Raw genomic sequence first — 22,876 nt, forward strand, 5'->3', positions numbered from 1 at the left:
GAATTTTCCCACATATATGAGTGAAACCATATGATGATCGTCCTTCTCTGACTGACTTATTTCACTCAGCATAATACCCTTCACTTCCATCCATGTCAAAGAAATGGTGGATATTCGTCTTTTCTGATGGCTGAGTAATATTCCATTGTATTCATAGGCCACATCTTCTTTATCCACTCGTCTGTTGAAGGACATCGTGGCTCCTTCCACAGTTTGGCTATTGTGGACATTGCTGCTATGAACATTGGGGTGCAGGTGAGGTGGGTGGGGGGATGGGGCAGCTGGGCGATGGGCACTGAGGAGGGCACTTGATGGGATGAGCACTGGGTGTTATACTATATGTTGGCAAATTGAATTTAAATAAAGAAAAAGAATGGACTGATTTAATGGAATAAGAAATAAGGGAAGATGCAGTTAGATAAAAGATGGAGCTTGCTGGCTCTGAGAACACTACATAGGCATGTGCCCTGGCTCAAGAAAATCTAATACAACTGCTGAATTTACAAACCCAAGTCAATTATGAAATAATCTATTCTCATGATAATGGAACTAACTCTCCATTGGACAAAAAGAAGGGGGGTAGGGGGAGAATCACTGCTGGATTCCTTAAATAACAAAACCATGAGTGTATTTTCGAATCACCTTTTATACAAAAGGTACGAATTACAAAATACTGCTCAAGAGCACCTGTGTTGCATAAGCCGAGGGCATGCCCAAGAGGAGAATTCCTCAAGAAGTGGCGACTTGTTTTGCCCAGAACAGTGATCACTGTCTGGAGGCAAAGTGACTCCACCATGACCTTTCAAAGGCCTTCTTACCCCAGGGATTTTAGATTCAAAGGGAAAGCCAAACCCAGCCTCTATCTCCAGAGGGGGGAAAAGAACAGTTGAAAGGTGTAACTATAAATAAATAACTTCTCATTCTTACTCCTGGTTGTTTGCACCTTAAAAATAGCTCTCCCTCATCTGAGCTAGTATGAAGCAGACGAGGGAACAGACCAGAACAGGAAATGCTTGGCTGAAAGGTGGTGGGGTCTAAACTTTCATCACAGTTTATTTTGGCAGGAAGGTGACATGTTTTCCTTTTTAGACTCAACCTTTTGAGTTCCAAGTCTGAAAAGTACATCAGACTTCTTCCCGTTTTATTTGCTATAACTGCACAGGAGATTTGCTCCTTGACCCTCCATCCCTTTAAAGGAGAGAGACTTTGGCCATGCCTTCCCTTGGACTGATGTTGGGGTGCACGCTTGCAGTCAACGTTTTGTTTGTTTAATTTTAAAAGCAGTAGAACATTTTGTGTTTACCAAAAGGTAGGTGATTCCTGTAGGAGGAAGCCAACTTCCGAATCAGACCTCTGCCAACGCTTACAGGGGGGTGATTTTACCAGAACTGAGTAGATAATGCCTGCAGTGCCAAGTGTTGAGCTTTTGGGGTTCAAGGTGGTAACACTGGCAGCAAGGATGGGAAGGGCAGGAGGGAATGGTCCTGGCTCCCCCCCTGCCAAACACCAAGTGTTCTGCAGGATATCCTGACCTCACCTTGAAAGTCATCTGAGTGCCTGTGGTTGCCTAGGCTGTCTGCCTCCATCGTGTCCACTGGGCCTCTGCTGGAACCTCCATGGGTGTGAGGAAGAAGACCCCTTCCTTCCTTTCCTCATCTTCTTTTCTCTCTCCCTTCCTCTCTCTCTCTCTCTCTCTCTCTTGCTCTTTCTCTTTGCTCTTTTCTTTCCCTTTTTTCTTCCTTCCTTCTTTCCTTCTCTCCGTCCTTCTTAGTGGAGATGGCTTGGCTGCAAAAAGGTAATTTTAACCTTCTAGATAATAGTTGCTTTAAAAACTATTGTCAACATCTTCCTCTCTGTAGGGACCTTCTCAGTGGGTGAGAATCACACTAATGACTTAATAAGCCCAGGCCCCAAGAGTTAATCTCAGTACAAGAATCAATCAGGCAGGCTTTTAGGGTTTTGCTTTTGTTTTTGTTTGGTCTTTGGGCTTTTTTTTTTTTTTTTTTTTTTTTTGAGTTCTTATTGTAGCTGACTTAGTGAATAGCCCTCTACCCATTTTTCTCTTTACTTTCTCATCTGTAAAATGGTGGTGAGCCCACAACTAGACATTTCTGGAAGTTTAAGCTACGGTCTGGAAAAGCACTTAAAGAAGAAAAAGAGGAGGAAGTGGATCTTATCCTAAACCATGCAAGTGTGGTTCAGAACTTTAAGAGAACATAAGAATCCTCTAGAGGTGAGCCGAAATGCAGATTTCCAGGCCTTCCCCACCAGAGATTCTAATCCTGGGACTTGGGAATCTGCCTTGGGGTGAGCTCATTGGCTAGTCCTGGGGGAGGTGATCCAGGACTGCATTTTGAGAAACACTGTGAAGTGACCATTATGGGGGGTTGGATATGTTCCAATTTGATTGTGATCTGGGACTTTCCATAGTTAAAGATTCCCTTGATGTTGCTACAGAGTGTGGGCTTCAGGAGTTTTATCCACCACAGTTTTTTCCACGAATGAATCATTTAAGAGAAAAGAAAAAATTCTCCCTTCTATCACTTCAATTTTGCTCTTTGGGAAACTTCAGCCTCTACCCACCTAACACGCCTCTACCCATCCTGACCACATTAAGTGACACGTATCACTTAATACATCAGCAGTTAGAAAAAGAAAGATGATCATATGATCCCCACCCTTTTATAAAACAAGACAGTATGAGTTTTGTGCAAAGAGCATGGACTTTGGGGTTAGGCGGACCCCTGGCTCTCTTCCTTCATAGCTGTCAACCCCTTGGCAAGCTGCTCAATTTCCCTAAACTATGGTTTCTCCATCTGTAAAATGGGAGCAATCACAACTACCTCTTAGAGTTCTTGTGAGAATTAAATAGAACAACCTGCAGAAAACGACCCAGCCCAGGGCTTAGCATGGCAGGGGCCTAAAAAAAAAAATTAGTTCCTCTCCCTTATTTGTCTTTCCTTTCTCAGAGTTTGTTTTGAATGCCTCAGCCCTGTTTGTGTTTCTGATTGTACACCAAACATGCAAATACTTTACTGCCAACACCTAAGCTGTTCCCTTTGAGCCTGTAGCACTCTCTCTCTCTCTCTCTCTCTCTCTCTCGTTCTATGAGAATTTTGCACAGAGTGGAAAAGAACTCTTAAAGTTATCTGGAAACCATATACACTGACACCTTTCTTAATTTCATTGGTCTTTTGCACTCTGGGTTTTGTGTGCAGTGCCGTTTTATCCATTAGGCATTATGGGCAGAATGCCCAGGGCCTGCAAGAATGTTTAAGGGCCACCCCCCCCCCATTTTTTTTAACTCCAAAGCATGAAACACAAAAACTGCAAAATATAAATTAATAAACATCGAGACAAATGAGTAGGAAACAACATAAGGTCAACCTCATTAATTGTTACATGGAGGGCTCAGAGCTATTTCATTACATTTGAAAACAATTTGTAAGTTAGATTCTTCTCACTTTGCAAAGATTTCTAAATATGCCCTGTGGTTGCCAAGAACTCACAGGCAATCTTAAATTAAAAGAGCTACTCAGAATCCAATAATTTGAAGAGCTAAATTATGTATATTTTTTAATGTTCTCAGTTTTTTTTTAAAGAGAAAATTCTGGGGATCCTTGGGTGGCTCAGTGGTTTAGCGCTTGTCTTTGGCCCAGGGCATGATCCTGGAGTCCTGGGATCGAGTCCCACATCAGGCTCCCTGCATGGAGCCTGCTTCTCCCTCTGCCTGTGTCTCTGCCTCTCTCTCTCTCTCTCTCTCTCTCTCTCTCATGAATGAATAAATAAATAAAATATTTTTAAAAAGGAGAGAAAATTCTACTTCATAAGGGACTGTGGTTGGGAGTGGAGCCCCCCAAACGTCCAAAAGTCTAAGATTCACAAAGGTCTAAAATAGCCTCATTTTTCTGCTTCAGAGATTAGTAAAACTGCCACCTGAGTTCATCCATTCTGTGCCTTGATCTGCAGAGAGACTGATCTGTTTTTCTCTGATTATTTTTCCGACATGTCACTTTTATTTGACTGATGTAAGTAGGTTCGTTTTGCATTCTTCTAACGATCAGTTTTGAGCTAAATTATAAGTCCCATTAAGGGGGGCAGCGGCCAGAGCTGTCATCGACATATGGCATTTAATGTATGGCATTTACTGCTATAGGCCAAGCTCACAGCAAAGTGTCAGCATACGGAGGACCGCCAATGAAGGAACGAGCAAGCCAGAAGCAAGAAATGAAGCATTTAATTTGAGTTGACCTTTAAGTAAACTGAAAAGTGGTTCTGATCTTATCACCCATCAGACTATCACACATTGTTCACATCTCATTGCCCAGCTCATTACAGTTATGATGTATGTCAGATTCTACAGGGTTGTTTCCCCTAAGAAGGGTGTTGGGGAATGCCAACATCTCTTCTCTGTAATCATAACCATCCATACACAACTGAGCATTCAAAGCATGACTGATGTAAAGTTCAGCATGTCTGAGGGGCTAACATTCATTCATTCATTCGTTTACTTTTTTAGTTTTTTAAAAGAATTATTTATTCAAGAGAGTGAGCACGAGGAGGGAGAGGGGAAGGGGGGAGAGAGAGAATCCCAAGCAGACTCCCCACTGAGCACAGAGCCTGATGTGGGACCCTGAGATCATGACCTGAGCCCAAATGAAGATTCAGATGCTGGGGGTGCCTGAGTGGCTCAGTCGGCCAGGTGCCTGCCTTCGGTTCGGGTCATGATCCCAGGGTCATGGGATAGAGCCCTGCTTTGGGCTCTCTGCCCAGCGGGGAGCCTGCTTCTCCCTTTCCCTCTGCCTCTTGCTCCCCCTGCTTGTGCATGCATCCTTTCTGTCAAGTAAATAAAAAACTTTAAAAAAAAAAAAAAAAAGAAGAAGAGTCAGACGCTTAACCAACCGAGCCACGCAGGCTCCCAAGAGCCTAACTTTTAAATATTCTGTCCAACGTAGACAAGATTAGTTGACTCTTCCGTGGTCACCTAAAGAGGAGAATATACTCTTTTTTAACTGGGGATCAGAGCTTCCTTTGCATAGTCTGTTATTTACCTAGAATAATTTTTCTCCTCCATTCTATCTGTAAACTCCTATTCATACTTGAAAGCCCATTTCAATGTTCATCTCTTCTGTGAAGTTTTCTGTCTGCACCACTGCAGTTTTCCCCCTCCTCTTTGGTCGCCAAATATGTCATACTCTTCACTTAATCTCAAGGGAGCTCATGGGTTCAATAAAACTTCAATAGCCTTTACAGTGTGTATGATGGGATAGGCTGGGGCAAATACTGTGTGGGGGATGGCACTTAGAAAACTCAAGTAACATTAAAGTTTATCTAGACCCCATTACATCATCTTTAAAGACCATATCCTACCTTCCAAAATGGGACATGGCCAAATGTTGGCAGGATACGCTTATGAGCTTTTAGCCAGGTCTTCCAGGCCCGTTCTTGAAAGGTAGCATAAGAAGCAGAAATAGATTTGCTATAATATTTGTACCTTCTCAGACACTGAGTCACCACAAATTACACACACATACACACCCTCACCCAAAGCCATTGGTTAGGGAACAGAGGACTTCCCTTATTGGGATTTGAAGCATTGTGAAATCTGGTTGCCCAAAGCAACACTCAGTTACCAGCCAGCTAACTGCTATATATTAGCAGTAAGGTTTGTCTACCAACAAGTAAAAATAGATATAGAGGAAATGAAAGTGCCCGAGAAGATAAACTCTGACTTCACCCACTTTCCTTTGTTCCCTTCCTATATACACACACACAGACACCCACCCATCCCTTGAAAAATAGCAGGGAGACTCAGAGTTTGACAGGGCACAGGGTGCCTCTGGTTTCTTCACTTATAAGCTCAATAAAGTATGACCATGTTTCAGAATTGTACATCTCTCTATAAAGATAATCTGGATTGAAATGATGTTCCGCCTCAATATGTGGCTTTTGGGCTGTGTGGAGAAGTGACCTTCCATCTAAATGGCTCACCCTCAAGAGTCAAGATGAATTCTACATCCTGGGGCAGTCTGGGTGGCTCAGCGGTTTAGCGCCGCCTTCAGCCCAGGGCCTGATCCTGGAGACCCGGGATCGAGTCCCACATCTAGCAAACTGCATGGAGCCTGCTTCTCCCTCTGCCTGTGTCTCTGCCTCTCTCTCTCTCTCTCCCTCTCTCTCTCTCTCTCTGTGTCTTTCATGAATAAATAAATGAAATCTTTAAAAAAAAAATAAATAATTCTACATCCTACACAGAATTTGAGGTCCTTGAGCGCTTAGGGGCAGGACTTTATGAGATCATTTTGGAAATGAGAAGTCTCCCCTCCCAGCCAAGCCACCCACGCCAGGGGAATGAGCAAAGTGTAACACCTCCCTAAAAATGTACAAAAGTCTTTTTTGTTTGGTCAATGCCAAGGCCTTCTAATTCAGTTGCAATTTGTCATAAAGCTCATAGATAGTGTGTATTTCTAAGAGTGCATTAGTAACTTCTTATGAACCCACACCAGAGCAAACAGAGGTAATCTTCCTTCCTTTTTCAATGATTTCATGCTAAGTGACTGTGCTTATCAGAGTGAATAGGTCAGATATTGTGTGTGGTGTGATGTCTGGCTGAGTGGATAATGCTCTGTTTGTGAAGGAGATAAAAGGAATACATTGATTTATTTGATTTGATGATAGAACTCAGACTTAATATTGGTGGGACACATCTTTAAAAGCAGGCTTGTTTGAGCACTTTGTGGAAAATGCAGAGCAAGATCCCATCACAAGTGGACTTGGTACTAAATAGTGCCATACACCCAGCTGTCGAGGCATGCTTCTAGAGAGGCATGCTGTTCCTGTTTACAGAGTTGCTTAGGACAGTGTGTCTTCTCCAAAAACTTCTATGTAATTCTGGTAACATCTGAAAAATACCAAGGAATCCTCTCTTTTTAACGGGGTTCCACAGTAGATCAGTTTTTGGAGCAAAGAATCTTCAGCATGCCACAATCACATCTGATTTATTTGAGTAAATTTTATTTGGTTTTCTTAAAGCAGGGCGTGCTTAAACCAGTTATTTTTTTTTTTTAAACCAGTTATTTTTTTTTTTTAAACCAGTTATTTATCAGAATAGTTATTTATTTTCAAATTTACCCACTAACTGACTGTGTAGTCCTTAGCACGCTATGAAGTTACTCATTTTTCACCATAGCTTTAGGACTAAAGTGAGGGTAACCCAAAAGCACCCTGGAGCCCTGGCTCCATGTTAGGGACCTTATAGCCATAATCTCATCTGATCTCCTCAACAGCTTCAAAGGTGTTCCTTACAACCCCCTTACTTTATGGGGGAGGGATCTGAGGTCTGAGAGATTAGTTCACTTGCTGAAGGACGTACCTCTGCTAAGAGGCGGTCTCGCTAGTTGAACCCATGCCTGTCTGACTCTGAAGCTAATGATTTTTACATCCTGGCTAATGGTTGATGTTGCCAAGTCCTTAAAGTAAGAGGGCATGGTTAGGACAATTCACTAGCAAGTCCAGCTCATCGAGTCCTGGGTGTCCAACAGTGTCGCCTTGGCCAGGAAGAATTAAAGTCACTTCAGAAAGCTCTCACCCCAGAGCTGAAGAGTAGCCTCTACGCTGAGACACTGTGAGTTGAGCTGCAGCGGGCATTTTCATGGCAGGCTGATCTGGAAGTCCTGAGCAGATGATTAAGGTGATGTAAAGACCGTGGTATCATTGAGAACATTGCTATGTTGGCTTTCTCTACCATTGGAAGCACTATCTTTTCAAATGACTTCAAATTGGTCCAGATGGATAACATCATTTAACCAGACACAGTAGTCCCAGACTCCCTTATCTCCAGTTTTGTTCTCACAGTTTCAGTTATCCATGGTCAGGCAGGATCCAGAAGCAAATGATCCTCAGAAGGAGGATCCTTCTGACATACTGTCAATGCCTAGGCCACTCACCTCACTTCAGCTCATCACACAGGCATTTTATTGTCTCACATCAATGCAAGAAAGGTACATATAGTACAGTAAGACATTTTGAGAGAGAGAGAGGCACCATGTTCACATAACTTTTATCATAGTATATTGTTATAATTGTTCTATTTTATTGTTAATCTCTGTGTTGAATTGATAAATTGAACTTTATCATAGGTATGTGTGTATAGGGGAAAACCATAGTATATATAGGGCTCAGTACTAACCACAGTTTCAGGCATCCACTGGGGGTCTTGGAACATATCCACCATGGAGGAGGAGAGACTACTGTACGGTCCTATCTCCCAGAATGAGCTTGCCAGGGAAAGGGGCACCCCCAAAATTTAAGATGCCCAGATTTCAAGTTTTGCTTCTCATACAAGGATGTGAGTTTCTCTCTGAAACCAGGAAAGTAATAAATTTCTAGTAAATTTCTAATCTGTCTTGCGAATGTAAGCACCGGGGCATTGAGAAAAGTATTGTGGACCGTGGGACCCAGCCAACCAGATTCTTCTTGACTTCTCTGTCATTAACCAGCTGAATAACCTCTCTGAACTTCAGTTCCCTCAACTGTGAAATGGTGAGTAGGGCTGAATTATGTCTAATGGCCTTTGTTAAATTTTTATGATCCAGATATCCTTATCTGATTCTTTCCCAGAGTCACTTGAAAAGTGTAATAAAATGGCTTGACCTCAAAATGCTTAAAAAAAAAATTAAAAAAAAAAAGACACTCAGGCATTGGTATAAATTTCAAGCTGACCCCGTAAGTTTTGGCAAATCTTCCTCCTCTTTTAGGATGCAGCCTGCCTTCCCATCTGGAAACCGCAGTCACCTTTACAAGACTGAGCTGTGGCAATAGAAGGCAAGGAGCAGAGCAACACAGGAGGGAGGGTCGGGTATGCTGAGCCAGTGGAGACTCAGAGCTCGCAGTCCCATCCCTGAGAGTGAGAGCACTTTCCAAAGAGCAGCTTATGAAGGAGAACTCTCTCCCCTGCTTTGTACCATAAGATAAGAGAGTGTTTCATCCGAGAACTCGTTATTTTCTGTCCATTTTCCTCTTTTTGAGCCTCTTGAATATGGCAGAGACGCTTGGTGGGTCAGGTGTGTCTCGAAGCAACAACCCTGTCGCAGCACCACCTACTGCCATGTGACTGGTCTGTCCCATCAGCTGCTACGTCTTGTCTCCCAGTGAAGCCATGAGAAGAGCTGAGGGCTCTATGTCCTTGGATCCAGAAATTCTCATGCCTGGCCCCCTCCTTTCCATGATCACGTCCCATTTCAGGCAGTCTGTGGGCATCTCTCTGAAATCCATTTCAAAATCTAGATGTAATGGCTTGTGTCCTGTTGCATTTATTTGGACATCGAAAGAACCAAAACGCTTATGGTTCTCCAAGAACATTGCACCATGAGATCTAAAACATGACTTCGCTGTACCCAGCTCCGTCACGGGTCCCATTCAGCTTTGTCCAGAGAAAGATCTCAACCACTGCAGGAACCCAGACGTCATTCCCTGCCATGCTCTTCCACGTTAAATGCTCGGAGCTGCTCTTTGGCGCTTGGTGGCCCCATAACTAAATATTGCTTTAGCACTTGCTGCACAAAAAGCTTCCTGAAAGCAGCAGGGGAGGCGCGCTAGAGGCTTGACAATCGGGGCACTGTTTCCATTGAGTGGCTTGCCTCCTGAATGCTGTGTCAAATGAAAGTGACCCAAGAGCCCCGTTCCACTTCTGAGCCTTCAGTGGTGACTTTTTTCCTCATTTGGAAAACAGAGACCAGCCGTGAGGTAGATGTGGCGAGCAAAAGGCTTAGTTCTAGCATAAAGATCAGACATCAGAATGTCTTTGATGGAAAGGAAATCACTGCCCAAAAACAGAGGGGGAGAAGCCTCGCTGTGCAAAAGAGGGGCTTTAGGAAGGGTAAACCATGCACTTGGCCCATTGGGGTGTATTTTTCAGGCCAGACTCAAGTTTTCATTATATTGTTGCTATGCGAATAATAAATGAGCTCACTGCTACACCCAAGCTGGGCAGAGAGAATTTATAGAGGATTAATAAATCCAGTGTAGGCAACATGTGCCTTTTCCTCTGGTCATAGAAAAGAAACTAGTAATCTTGGATTTTAAACAGACAAGTCTCTATAACTTTGCAGTTTCTGAAAACTGGATCCAAGTTCTAACGGGCAGGCGGTGATAATAGTGATGTTTCTCTTCCTAAGGGTTTTCTTTAAAGGGAGAGGGTCACACAGTTCATGGGCTTTAAGACAAAGAGGTTATTATAAGGTCTAATAAATACCATGGTGGTTCTGTGAATGCTTTTTAAGGGCATTTACGTGAAATAAGTCCTTTCCAGCAGGCAGTTTTAGAAATCTAAATACTCTTGTTAAATGCATGAAACCCAGAGATAGTATAAATAAAACAGGGGGGCTAGGGGGATTAGCAATAGACAGTAAGCCATCTGATTTTTCCACGTATGTCAAGAAAACTGCAAATGGCTGATTTGCTAATCAGTGAGGCCTACTTTTGAATTCAGACAATCTTAGGTGCTGTTAATGGCAGGGTTATAAATCTGAACTTAATTATTATGGCACAGTGGCACTTTTTAACTTCTCGTCAAGTACTCATTATATTTCCTGAGCCACCTGGTTGCCCAGTTCTTGACAAGGCCCTGGGGCGGAACACCGGGAGCCGGTTCTATGTGTTCCTGCTCCACTGGACTGATGGGTAAACTCCAGGGGTCAATTATTGAGCCATTATCTGGATATCAGAAGAAAGGATTGCGTCATTCTGGCCATTTCTGTGTTGCTTTGGAATGGAGAGACTTAGACCCCGAGAATTAAATCACAGGACACAGAAACTCCCAACAGTTCCAAAAGACTCCTTCTTGCCCTTCCAAGTGGGATTTTTTTGTTATTTTTAAAAATTCTGTTAAAATTATTTTTTAAGAATTCTAGTTTTGTGATCTTTTGTAATTGTTGCAACAGGCTTCTAGCAAATGGAGAAGTATGAGCAGTAATAATGATGGTACCCGAGACTGGTTAACCTGTGCTCTTCCTCATCCCATCTCTGCCCCTCTTCTGTTCCACCCAGCTTTCTGTCAGAGCGTAGGGTTTTTCTGCTTCCTTCGTACTGTTTTTGCTCTTCTTTATGGTTGCTGCTAGCATGGCAGGAGGGAAGGAGTCAAAACAGGGTGGGTGGTGGAGGAGAGAGATGAAAAGTTGCCGTAAGTGCTGAGTGGTTGAGCTGGTGTCAGATGGAAGCATGGCACAACACAGCAGGACCTGAGACCCTACTAGTTGGCTTTCACAGGATTCTTGGGGTGGGGAGGGTCTGGCTTCATGGATGGCACAGCCTGCCCCCCTCCCGCTTCCCACAGCACCCACTGAACTGGTAGCATGCAGCTGAGAAGCTCAAGTCTTCCTGACCTCAGGCCTCCACAGCAGTGAGGCCCCACTCCCAGGCACTCAACAGCGATCTTGGCTCTGAGGAGGTGAAGTGGGTGCCCAAGGAGACTTGCTGAGACTTTGGCCCGAGTGGTACCATGTGAGCAGGCGTTGTCTTGAAAGTATTTTGCTTCTAGACATTCCAGTTGGGTATGTGCCCTACTTCTTGGTGAGATCCTCTTGACAAACCCAGCTTGTGATCTTCCACTGAAAAGGCCTTGTCTGAAGAGAAATCCAATAAAGTGTCCTGGGTTTGGGACATTGCCATCTTTGTTCTGGATAAATAGGTTTATTTCTATGCCTCATAGAGCACTTTTTCTCCTGGGGCTTTCCACTGGAGTGTCTTGGGCTGTTACGGTGATAACTGTGACAATGGCAATGCTGATATGACCTGAGTGAAATGGTAACCCAAGTCAGTCTACTGATAGTCATCAAGAACCAGTCTCTTGTCACTTAACTGCTTTGATGTGAAGTTCCCATCGCCTCATAGACCTCACTGGGAACACTGTATGCATTTGTAAAGATTAATTTCTTTCTATTCCAGTCATATCTAAATGATTACATTTTGTTTTCTCCCATGGCTTAATCACAAAACATTTTGAAAGCAAACAGCCTTGAGATCTGTGACCACGAAGACACACAGACCACGTCCTCCTCACATTAGGAAGAAAGCAAAAATTGGCTGTTGTTTGTTTTTTTCCGCTGTCTCATCTCCCACGTTGTTGGGTATCTTTGTATGGTGGACACTGTATTTTTAAATATTTGTAAGAAATAACTTAAGGCCTATTAAGATGTTCTCTACATCCAGAGAGGATTTTATTTCCTTCTGCCAGCCTCCCAGTCACACATAAATCTAATTTCAGGCTTTGAGATGTTCTTACCAACCCTGATGAGTTAAAACCTGGCTTCAGCCCGTGCAAGGGTGGCTTCCCTTCTAGTTAATTCTCACGTTCACATGCAGCTTTTAGACTACCAACCCAAAGTGGGGATGGTTATCAGGGTCCCAACCTCAGTGAGTCCTTGTGTCCCATATTCCTCCCATACCTGAAGATGCTGTAAAAAGACACAGTGTGGCCTCTCAGACATCTGTCTCGGGTCAGCAAATGCCCCCAGGACAAAAACAGCCTTCGAATGGGAGTTTACCTCTATGAATTCATCTCTACTCCCAAATTTGGACCTGATCATTCTTTACTATCTTTTAGTGCTTTCATGCAATGAAGAAGACTTTTGAGTATCTTTTGCTCATCTTTTTAAAAAGCTGTCTTCAGTAGGATGGTTGATCTGAATTACCTGGTTCAAATTTAAGTCCAAAAGTAAAAGCTGTATGACCCAGGTGACAGTCCTCATAGAAATAACTAAGGCTGCAGGGGTTTACTCTATGCTGGGCACTTTCTGTACTTGATCTCATTTAATACACCAATAGCCTGTAAGTATTATTATTTCCATTCTCCTAATGAGGAAACAGGCCTAGAATGGACAGATGCCTTGGTTGTGTTCTCACATGTGGTAGAGTCAGCTCTCCCTGAGCCTGGCTTATTTTCTCTCATCACTCTCCTCATCAGACCTAATCCTTTCCATGAGCTAAAGACCTAGTGTGGCTATGGCCTCTACTGTACAGCTTCTCGAGACCCATGTCAGAATTCCTGTTCCTTTCTGTTGTGTTTTATTTTTTAAGATTGTATTTATTTATTCATGAGAGACACAGAGAGAGAGGTAGAGACACAGGCAGAGGGAGAAGCAGGCTCCATGCAGGGAGCCCTATATGAGACTTGATCCCAGATCCTGGGATCACGCCCTGAGCCAAAGGCAGACACTCAACCGCTGAGCCACCCAGGCATCCCTCTGTTGTATTTTCCTTCTGATATTAAGGTAAACTGCAGAGGCTGCTTTGATTTCTTCTTGCAAAACTCCCTGGTCTGTTTCTAGCTTGTGGCTGAGAACAACACAGATGTTCATGTTGCACGCAGGCTCTAGAGTGAGGAAAAGGAAACCATCTAGCAGCCTCTTTTGGCCTCCACAGGTAGTTTGCACCAAATACTGGTGCAGGTGATCATGCCTCCGTGGTTTCCGACTTCTTGATTTTATCTAAAATTCACTCTGGTTTTTTGGCTTCCTCACTTGCCTGATCTTACCACACATGGCTGATGAGAGCCAGTCCAGCCTCTTTTCCTGTGGGTCACACTCATCCTAGAGCTGAATTCACCTGGAAACCAACCTAATCCTAGACAGCCAGATCTTGTTTCCCATCCAGTCCAGTTCCACACTATCTTGCTTAAGAAAAGCCTCGAGTTTTCCTTTAGTTCACAAATGTATTCAGTCAAGGCATTTATCCAAGCCCTACTACAGTCAAGGCACTGTGCTAGGTCCTGACGTGGATCTACAAATGAAGAAGAAATGGGCTCAGTCTCCACTGTGCCAAGAGAAGAAATGGAATGCCCTGGAACAGACCACAAGTGATAAGGACCATTAGAGATGTACAGATAACATGCTTACAGCGTTCTGAAGGGAAAGGTATTTTATCTGTTTGGAAAGGCCTCATGAGAGAGAGGCACTCAGCTTGGCCTTGAAAGTCGGATAAAATTTTAAGTATGAGGAAAGGAAGAAGAGTATCTTGGACAAAGCAGTGTGAGGAAAGGCACAGAGGTGTGGCAGGCAGGGCGCAGGTATAAAATGGTACAGTTCAGTCTTCCCAAGGAATGGGATTGGTAAAGGGTTTTCTGGGGCCCTGGCCTTAGAAACGTTGAACACATCCAGGGAGGAGGGCAGAAATAAGTAGATGAAGGCAAGACTGGCACCCTGGGGGCCACAGATAGATTTGGTTTGGCCAAGATGCTGTTTGAAATATTTGAGCCAATTCTGGAAATCAGATTTCATATTTTTAAAAAAGTCCAGATTTCTGGCTTCTCCTGAAAATTTAAGAGACTTAGCAACACAGCGTGTATTTTTTTCAGGATGGCAGTTGGCTGGAGCTGAGGAGTGGCTGCTTTCTTCTAGGAGGCTATGAGTTCTGTCTCCCCAGCGCAAAATCCCAGCTCGTTTCTCCCTTGGCCTCACCTGCTCGGCCCCGCAGGTATCTTAAGCATCAGGCCCTTACTCGGCTACAGGTGCAAGGCCTGGCCAAGGACTGGGGAGGTGGGAGCGGCACAGCCCAAGGGCCTCTCTTCCAGCTCACTGACTCACACACGTAGGTTGTCAGTGTCCCCTGGCCCTCCCTGCCACCCTGGACACGTGCTCCTCTTCTTTAAAATTTCAGCATGAGGGACTCCTGGGTGGCTCAGCGGTTGAGCGCCTGCCTTCGGCTCAGGGCGTGATCCTGGAGACCCAGGATCGAGTCCCACATCAGGCTCCCTGCATGGAGCCTGCTTCTCCCTCTGCCTGTGTCTCTGCCTCTCTCTCTCTCTCTCTCTCTCTCTCTCTCTCATAAATAAATAAAATCTTTTCAAAAAAAAAAAATTTCAGCATGCACAGCTCTCAAAACGATGAGACAGGGAGGTATTTAAATCATCTCGTAAAGCAGCTAGTGGTGTGAATCAAACACATCACAGTGCGTGGTGGGGCACGCTGTGCGTGACGGCCTACTTTAAGGCAAGCACATACTTAGAGCACTAACCTAACCCCAGTCTCTGGACTTTGTGGATGCCAGGATGCCACCCCCCTGCGAGACTTATTAAATGGACTATTCCTTTCCTCAATTTCTACATCTGCCCTTCTCATCTCAAAGTGCCCAACTTCAGACTTTTCAGTTAGTTGGCAAGAATAGCATACTAACATCTGAGGAACAGTCAAGATTCTTCCCTGGGGGGGGGGGGGGGGGGCAGAAAATCCACATTTGGAAAATGCTAATCATCTGCCAGGGTCATCAGAACAGGGGTTGCAGGAGCCCCAGGAATCCCCCTTCCTCGCCCCATTTGCATCAACTCTAAGGAACTAAGAGGTCAGTTTGGTAGTTCCCAAAGCGAAGCCTTTGTAACTATAAATAAATACACAGAACACAAGGAAAGCACGAAAGAAAAACAAACGGAAGGAGAAAGGAAATGAAAAACCTGACTTCAGTTCATTGAGAAAATTAGGTTTGAAATGCCCTTTCTGTAGCGAGTCCCTCAGCGCCTTGCTGCACAAACGCCCAGGAGAACCCTTCCAAAATTCACTCCCCCTTCGCTCGGCCTTGGTGTTCCTCGTAGGCTGAGGTTCAGTATTTCTGGGACAGTAGGAAGGTTTTTGTGGACTTTGTCAAGCAGGAAGAAAAGGTCTCATGACCACAAAACTGGATACTTTCTAAGGTACAGAACAGTCAGCACTCCCCCCCCCCCCCCCGAGGAGAACACACAGTTGGCATGAGAGACACCCAAGCGACAAGCGACGGGTGGAGGAAAAGAATGTGCAAAGTAGAAGACTTCCCGCTCCTCGTTCCTTCAGATGTTCACACAGTGCATCGCTCTACGCCAGGGATGCATCTGACCAGATGCAAAACGCTGGTCCCTTTTAAATGCTATTTGTGGACCAGCGTGCATTAGATGGTACCGTCGGGAATGCTGGAATCGGGGAGAGATTGTATTTTGTTGGCTTTCTCCCTCTGCGGTTTGCGCCATCTGTTTCTTTTAATGCATAAACAAGGAAAATGACTGGCTTGGAATGCAAAGTTTTTAAAAACCAGATGACCACAGGCATCCTCTAAATGAGAAAGAGAGAGCAAGTTGAGGTTCTGTGACATTTGTCAGGAAGCAAGATGTTAAATACCGGGAAGCACGAATGCTCTCTGCCAGGGCAGATCCACCAAGGCAAGGAAAAGCTTTGCCTATGACCCTGCCTTTCTGAGGTCTTGCCATATGTTTACATTTCACCAGGGACTATTTTCAGATCCCGGCACCCCCGCCTCTATCTCCCAGCCCCTCTTCCCGTGTTTAAACTAAGGATGGAACCGCTCAGCTGGCCTTCAGCATAACCAGCCTTGGTTTTCCATTAGCATTATTACTGGCTTGGCAACCTTGGACAGAATCCGCTCTTAGAAACTTTCAGACTGAACAAAAGCTGTGCTGTGTGCAGGTTCTCTTACGAAGCCAAAATAGAGAGCTATAAATAGAGGGGCTGAGGAGATAAACTCAGAGAAGATACTTTACTTCTCTCCTGGATAATAGCGAGTGGGAAAAAAAAAATCCTATAAGGGCAGGAGGAAGACGGTGCGTTTTTCTTGAGCAAAGGGCATGCTGCTTTTAAAAGGAAGATTTGCTCTACACAATCCAGTGGCCAGTGTATAAACGGTTCTGTATGCTCCATGCCAGCAATCTTTAAAGCCATAGATGCCTTAAAAAAAAAAAAAAAAAAAAAAACCATGGCAGTGGAGAGATCTGATGGGATAGTGGCTGCGTACAAATCTTTACCTTCATTGCAAGAAGTAATCAGCTGCAAGCACCGGGGATTTCAGCATTTTAGAGCTCCCGGGGAGAGGGGGCATTGGTGCATCTGGCTGAGTTCCACCTACTTCAGCATGAGACGGACACCGAGCATTTTTCACATAGTTTTGTAGGCAGCCCAACGCCAGAATTTTCACATTAGAGAAAGGATCAAAGATGATAGTTTCTTAGGGAAGAACCAACTCTGCCTAATTTACAATGCCCCTTCTCCTATAAAAAAAATAAAATAAAATAAATAAGACTTCATGGGCAATACTAAGAGGGGCTTTGTTAGTCATTTGGAAGGGCCTGCATTAGATAGAAACAAGACCCTGGTCATTTAGAAGTCCTTGGAGGACTAAATATGTTTCCAAATGAGTTTAAGTTCAAATAATTTCTCTACCCGAACTTAGGACATGGTGAAGGATGGTAGATAGGAAAATACGAGCCGGTCGGGTGAGGTTCGTTTCATTGGCATTGGTTCTAGATGCCAGAGTTGTGATGAGTGCGTTTGACTTCCCACATCCCTTGGACATAGGTACTGTCTGGGATGTCTGCTTCCCTGGTGGAAATGAGAAAAGGGTTAGAGACCTTGAACTCTGTTCCTGGTGACTCTCAACCCAGTCTGTCATTTGTTTCAAAGGTTAGATTGAAAGCTCCTGGAGGCTTCTGAGAGCAGCACTGCTTGAGTGTTGGCTTCATATAAGTACTCTAGTGACCTATGGAATTTTAGTTATAATAATAATCATGTCACATGAAGAGGCGTCCTGGGGAAGGTATGAGAGGAATTTTAAGTAGTTCAACTCTCTATTTGCATTCTTCTCTTGACAAATAGTTTCAGAGCCTTTAAAAAAAAATCGTGGGTTTTTTTTTCCCCATTAGGCTATGTTTTTGGTGCTCCTAAGGGATGATCTAGGACCTTCATAATTTAAAAATGATTCTCCCCTAAGGTACATACTTGGGATTGAGACTTTGACCAACTTTGTCATTAGGAGGAAGAGGGTTGGAGCTGTTTCAGGGATTTGTTCTTTATTGGGATTCAAGAGGGGATTTAAAAGTGTTCCGACCTGATGTCTCCTTGTCTCCTTTTTCTCTTCCCTTCCTTGTTTTTCTTTCTTTCTTTTTATGGGAGATAGGTGACGGAGGAGTGCCTGGTTAGGAGTCTAAAAGATTCACTCAGGACTGTGGTTCAGAAGTTTACACCCTCTTTGTCTTCCTGCCCACAGGTGGTAACCCCAGTGAGGACAGGCCAGGGCTATGTGTACGAGTACCCGTCCAGACACCAAAAGGACATCTACGACATCCCTCCTTCCCACACCACTCAAGGGGTACGTACCAGGACCGTGGTCACCGGGGGAGGGGAACACTTCAGGGTGGCATCCCTCAGGGCTTCAGAGCAAAGGGATGTTCACAAATTATGCATGTTTCACATGATGCTCTATTTAGGTTATCATCCAGAAGCCATTTTCACCAAAGCTGTTTAAATTATGTTTTCGGGATTTGCCTTCTCAGGAGACCCTAGGCTTTTATCTGACAAAGCTTTTGTTGCTTATCATTTTCCTTCGGGAAGTGTAAGATTTAAACTATAGTTCAAAGTACAGGCAGTGTAGATAATTTCACATAGGGTCACTTTTATACTCAATCTAAGTCAAAGTATATGAAATATAAAAAGAAAAATCCTATCAACCCCTTATGACATAGAGTGCGGCTAAAGAGCAAGGTTGTACACGTAACGTGGCAAATAAACCCATAATGAAAGGCTTAGCAGATTAAGAAATGACAAGGATACAATATTTCTATTCTGGGTAAAGCAAGTGTATTCTCTTCAGGTGTATGACATCCCTCCGTCATCTGTGAAAGTCCCTGTGTTCTCACTGCCAGTGGGAGAGATAAAACCTCAAGGCGTCTATGACATCCCTCCTACTAAAGGGGTAAGTGAATTTCCTACGAGCAGCAAAAAAAAAGGTGTGTGTGTATGTGTGTTTGTGTGTGTGTGTGTGTGTGTGTGTGTGTGTGTGTGTTTATTGGGATGAAACAAGAAGGGCAAACCAAAGGGGAAAAACTAGTCTTTATGAGAGAGTGAATGGGAGGAAGGAAAGGCCATAGTTAGTCATAAGTCTAAGGATTCCAGGGGTGCCTGGCTGGCTCAGTCGGTGGAGCATTCGACTCTTGATCTCAGGGGCATGAGTTTGAGCCCCACAGTGGGTACAGAGATTACTTAAAAAAAAGGAAAAGAAAAAAATCTCAAAGAGAAGTCTAAGGATTCCATATTTACGGGATTCCGTAAAATAATTCAGTTTGGCAAGCAATGAATATATCTCATATTTATTAGAAGTGTTACAGCGTCCTCAGTTCGTAGACTGGGGTTGCTGCGTCTGATGCACTCTGTTACCCGCTGGGGTATTACTGCACAGCAAGCGTAGTTATCCTTATCGTGCAGAGAAGGGAGCTGTGTGTGGAGACATTTAAGCCACTTATTCAGCATCTCATGGCCAATAGATGCAGGGAGAAACCTCAGGTCTTCTGACACCTGGTCCTGTGTGTGCACGCACAGTCTGCCTCCCCGGCTGGATCAGCCGAGGAAGGAGACCCCAGGAGGTGGTCAGACACGCGGGGCTGGGCCCCAGGGAGAGCAACTCAGCCAGGAAGGTTCCACACACAGGCAGCACTGAGGCCATGGGAAGGACGGTCCTGTCAAAGGATGAAGGAAGTGAGAACAGAACAGAGCGGAGCCTTGGGAACCACCGGCCGTAAGTGAGTAGAAGGTGGAAGACAAGAGCCAGTGATTCGGACTGAGAAATCGGGCCTCGTTTTCACGTCCTTTTCAGTTTCTGCATGTTCACATGAGCCAGCTGAACTAATACTAACTCCTTTTCCTACTCACTTTTCAGTTATATGCCATTCCACCCTCTGCTTGCCGAGATGAAGCAGGGCTTCGGGAAAAAGAGTATGATTTCCCCCCTCCGATGAGACAAGCTGGGAGGCTGGACGTCAGGCCCGAGGGTGTTTATGACATCCCCCCAACCAGCACCAAGCCCACGGGGAAGGACCTTCACATAAAATATAACTGTGATGCTCCGGGGGCCGCCGAACTGGCCACACGAAGACACCAAAGCGTCTTGCTGAACCACGCGCCCTCACAGCTGGGACAGTCACCGGGCGCCCAGAATGATGCCTACGATGTCCCCCGAGGGGTTCAGTTTCTGGAGCCGCCAGCAGAAACCAGTGAGAAAGCAAACCCTGAAGAAAGAGACGGCGTCTACGATGTCCCTCTGCACAACCCACCCGATGCCAAAGGCTCTCAGGACGTGGTGGATGGTATGAACCGGTTATCTTTCTCCAGCACAGGCAGCACCAGGAGCAACATGTCCACATCCTCCACCACCTCCAAGGAATCTTCGGTGTCCGCCTCCCCATCTCAGGACAAAAGGCTCTTACTGGACCCAGACACAGCCATTGAGAGACTTCACCGGCTGCAGCAGACCTTGGAGGTGGGCGTCTCCAGCCTCATGGCCCTGGTCACCACGGACTGGCGGTGTTACGGATACATGGACCGCCACATCAACGAGATCCGCAGCTCGGTGGACAAGGTGGAGCTGTTCGTGAGGGACTACCTCCATTTCGCCAAGGGGGCCGTGGCAAATGCTTCCTGCCTCCCCGAACTCCTCCTCCACAACAAAATGAAGCGGGAGCTCCAAAGAGTGGAAGATTCCCACCAGATTCTGAGCCAGACCAGCCACGACTTAAATGAGTGCAGCTGGTCCCTGAATATTCTGGCCGTCAACAAGCCCCAGAACAAGTGTGATGACCTGGACCGGTTTGTGATGGTGGCAAAGACAGTGCCCGATGACGCCAAGCAGCTCACCACGACCATCAATACCAACGCCGAGGCCCTCTTTAGACCAGGCCCTGGCAGCTCGCATGTGAAGAGCGGGTCTGAGAACATCATGAACTCCACGGAGTACCCACACGCTGCATCCCAGATGCCTCTGCTGCATCCTGGGGACCACAAGGCTCAAGGCCTCAACAAGCCCCTGCCCCCAAGCCTGGGTAAGGACCAGCCTCCTGACTGCAGCAGCAGCGATGGCTCTGAAAGGAGCTGGATGGATGATTATGACTACGTCCACCTACAGGTAAGGAAACCAGGCTCATAAAGCGCCTATATTTGCATTCAAGGAGCCTGGGGCTGATGGGTGTTCGGCTATTAGGCTGACCTGCCAGAGGCAAGAACGTGATTAACAGTTCCCAAGCGGGATTAGTAGTTCATGTATGGAGGCGACATTGTACAGTAGGAAGGGTGCGGAGTCCTGAGTTCCAGACCTTTCCCTGACACTAACTGTGTGTTATTGAACCTCCCTGGGCCGTTATTATTTCTTCATTTGCAAAGTGAATGAAGCACAGGGTTGGAGTGACCCATTGGTATGCCCCAGGCAAGCAGGAGGAAGACTCCCCAAATAGGAAAGTAGGCCCTCAGATAAACACGGCAGCTCCACCTCTATTTGCATTTTATGGTAATAGAGTTCTGCATGGTATTTTATTTGAAAAGGGAAAGAGGCCCTGATAGGAAAAAAAAAAAAAAATGAAAACCCTAGACTAGAGAATTTCTAGGTCCCTTCAGCTCTATAATGTGTGTGTGTTTATGTGTGTTTAATTACTTACAGAAAAACTTCACCTCACCTCAGGTTTAGCTTGAGGAACATTGGGCATTTGTCAATTGACCTAGAACTTCACCAGCACATGGAAAACTGGGCAGGCACAGTCTACCTCCTACAAGTGGAAAGTCTGCCAAGTTGACCTGGGATCACTGTCACTTTGGGAAATTCAAACATTCAACCAAGATCCATTATTTAGAACTTGGCGTACTATCTCCTTTGGCCATTCTTTTCAGTTGACTGAGAGGGATGGATCATCCTGGGAACTGTGCATTCAGGAGACTGGGGAAGGGAGAGAGCTGAGCCCCCTTCCCACAACCCCCACTGCTAAGGAAAGGTGTAGGGAGAGAGTAGATGGGGGCATGCACCATTCCCCTGGTGGGTTGTTCAGCTCGCATATTGGGAAATACTAGAAACCAGGGATGCAGTGTGGACCCCATTTAGACCTGTATTAGGAGGCTTATGGGTTTGCAGATAACCTATTAGAAAAGAACCCTGAGAAATAGTACTGCTTAAGGAGGTTTGAAGGGGATTGTGGATCTCCCAAAACGGTAAAGTGGTGCAGAGATGGTGGCACACCACATGGAAACAGATTTTAGTTTTCTGCCCTTTCCTTACACAGCAGCTCAGAAAGTCTGGTAGGGAAGTCCACCCTCCCAGGCTGGTGTTCACAGGGCCTAACAGGGCCAAGGCAATGGAAAACAAAAGAGTATTTACACATTTGTCAATGGAAATGTTAGCACAAGTGAATCACAGGGGTGATAAAATGTTTTCTTTATTTTGAAAAATAATAGGGTAAGGAGGAGTTTGAGAGGCAACAGAAGGAGCTGTTGGAAAAGGAGAATATCATCAAACAGAACAAGCTGCAGCTGGAGCATCATCAGGTAAGCCCAGCCAGGACAGAACCTGCCTGGTTGTACGGATTTCCCGCTTTGTAGGAAAGGTAGCACTCCAGAAGATTCTGATTCTGATCCTTCCAGCATACATGGGCATAAATAAGCTCCAAGGCTCGAAGCGCCTGAGTGGCTCAATCAGTTAAGCATCTGACTCTTGGTTTCAACTCAGGTTGTGATCTCAGGGTTGTGAGATCAAGCCCCACGTTGGCTCCGTGCTCAGCATGGAGTCTGCATGGAATTCTCTCTCCTCTCCCTCTGCCTCCCTCTGCACTCCCTTTCTCTCTCTCAAATAAATAAATGCATCTTTAAAAAAATAATAATAAGCCTCAAGGCTGATAATAGGAGATAAGAACAAAGAGAAAATTTATGGCTTTAGTAATCCAAATAGTTCTGTCCAAACAGCCATTTCTCCAGGCTACTTCTGTACACTTAGCATATTAGGACTCATGGGACACCTTCAGCTCAGGGTGTGATCCTGGGGTCCTGGGATCAAGTCCTACATCGGGCTCACTGCAGGGAGTCTGTGTCTCTGCCTCTCTCTC

At 45.1% G+C, this 22,876-nt stretch overlaps 1 protein-coding gene across 3 annotated transcripts in view; it reads left to right on the forward strand.

Annotated features, from left to right (window-relative positions):
- NEDD9 (neural precursor cell expressed, developmentally down-regulated 9) overlaps positions 1 to 22,876 on the forward strand; it is a 186,722-nt gene that overhangs the window by 159,157 nt on the left and 4,689 nt on the right. For all 3 annotated transcript variants that reach the window (XM_041770806.1, XM_041770807.1, XM_041770805.1), the window contains 4 exons: positions 18,013 to 18,114; positions 18,616 to 18,717; positions 19,678 to 20,919; positions 22,233 to 22,322. In XM_041770806.1, the coding sequence (XP_041626740.1) occupies positions 18,013 to 18,114; positions 18,616 to 18,717; positions 19,678 to 20,919; positions 22,233 to 22,322 (1,536 nt within the window). The remainder of the gene's footprint in view (positions 1 to 18,012; positions 18,115 to 18,615; positions 18,718 to 19,677; positions 20,920 to 22,232; positions 22,323 to 22,876) is intronic.

This window comes from Vulpes lagopus, chromosome 10, assembly GCF_018345385.1.
Source record: "Vulpes lagopus strain Blue_001 chromosome 10, ASM1834538v1, whole genome shotgun sequence".
Classification (NCBI taxonomy): domain Eukaryota; kingdom Metazoa; phylum Chordata; class Mammalia; order Carnivora; family Canidae; genus Vulpes; species Vulpes lagopus.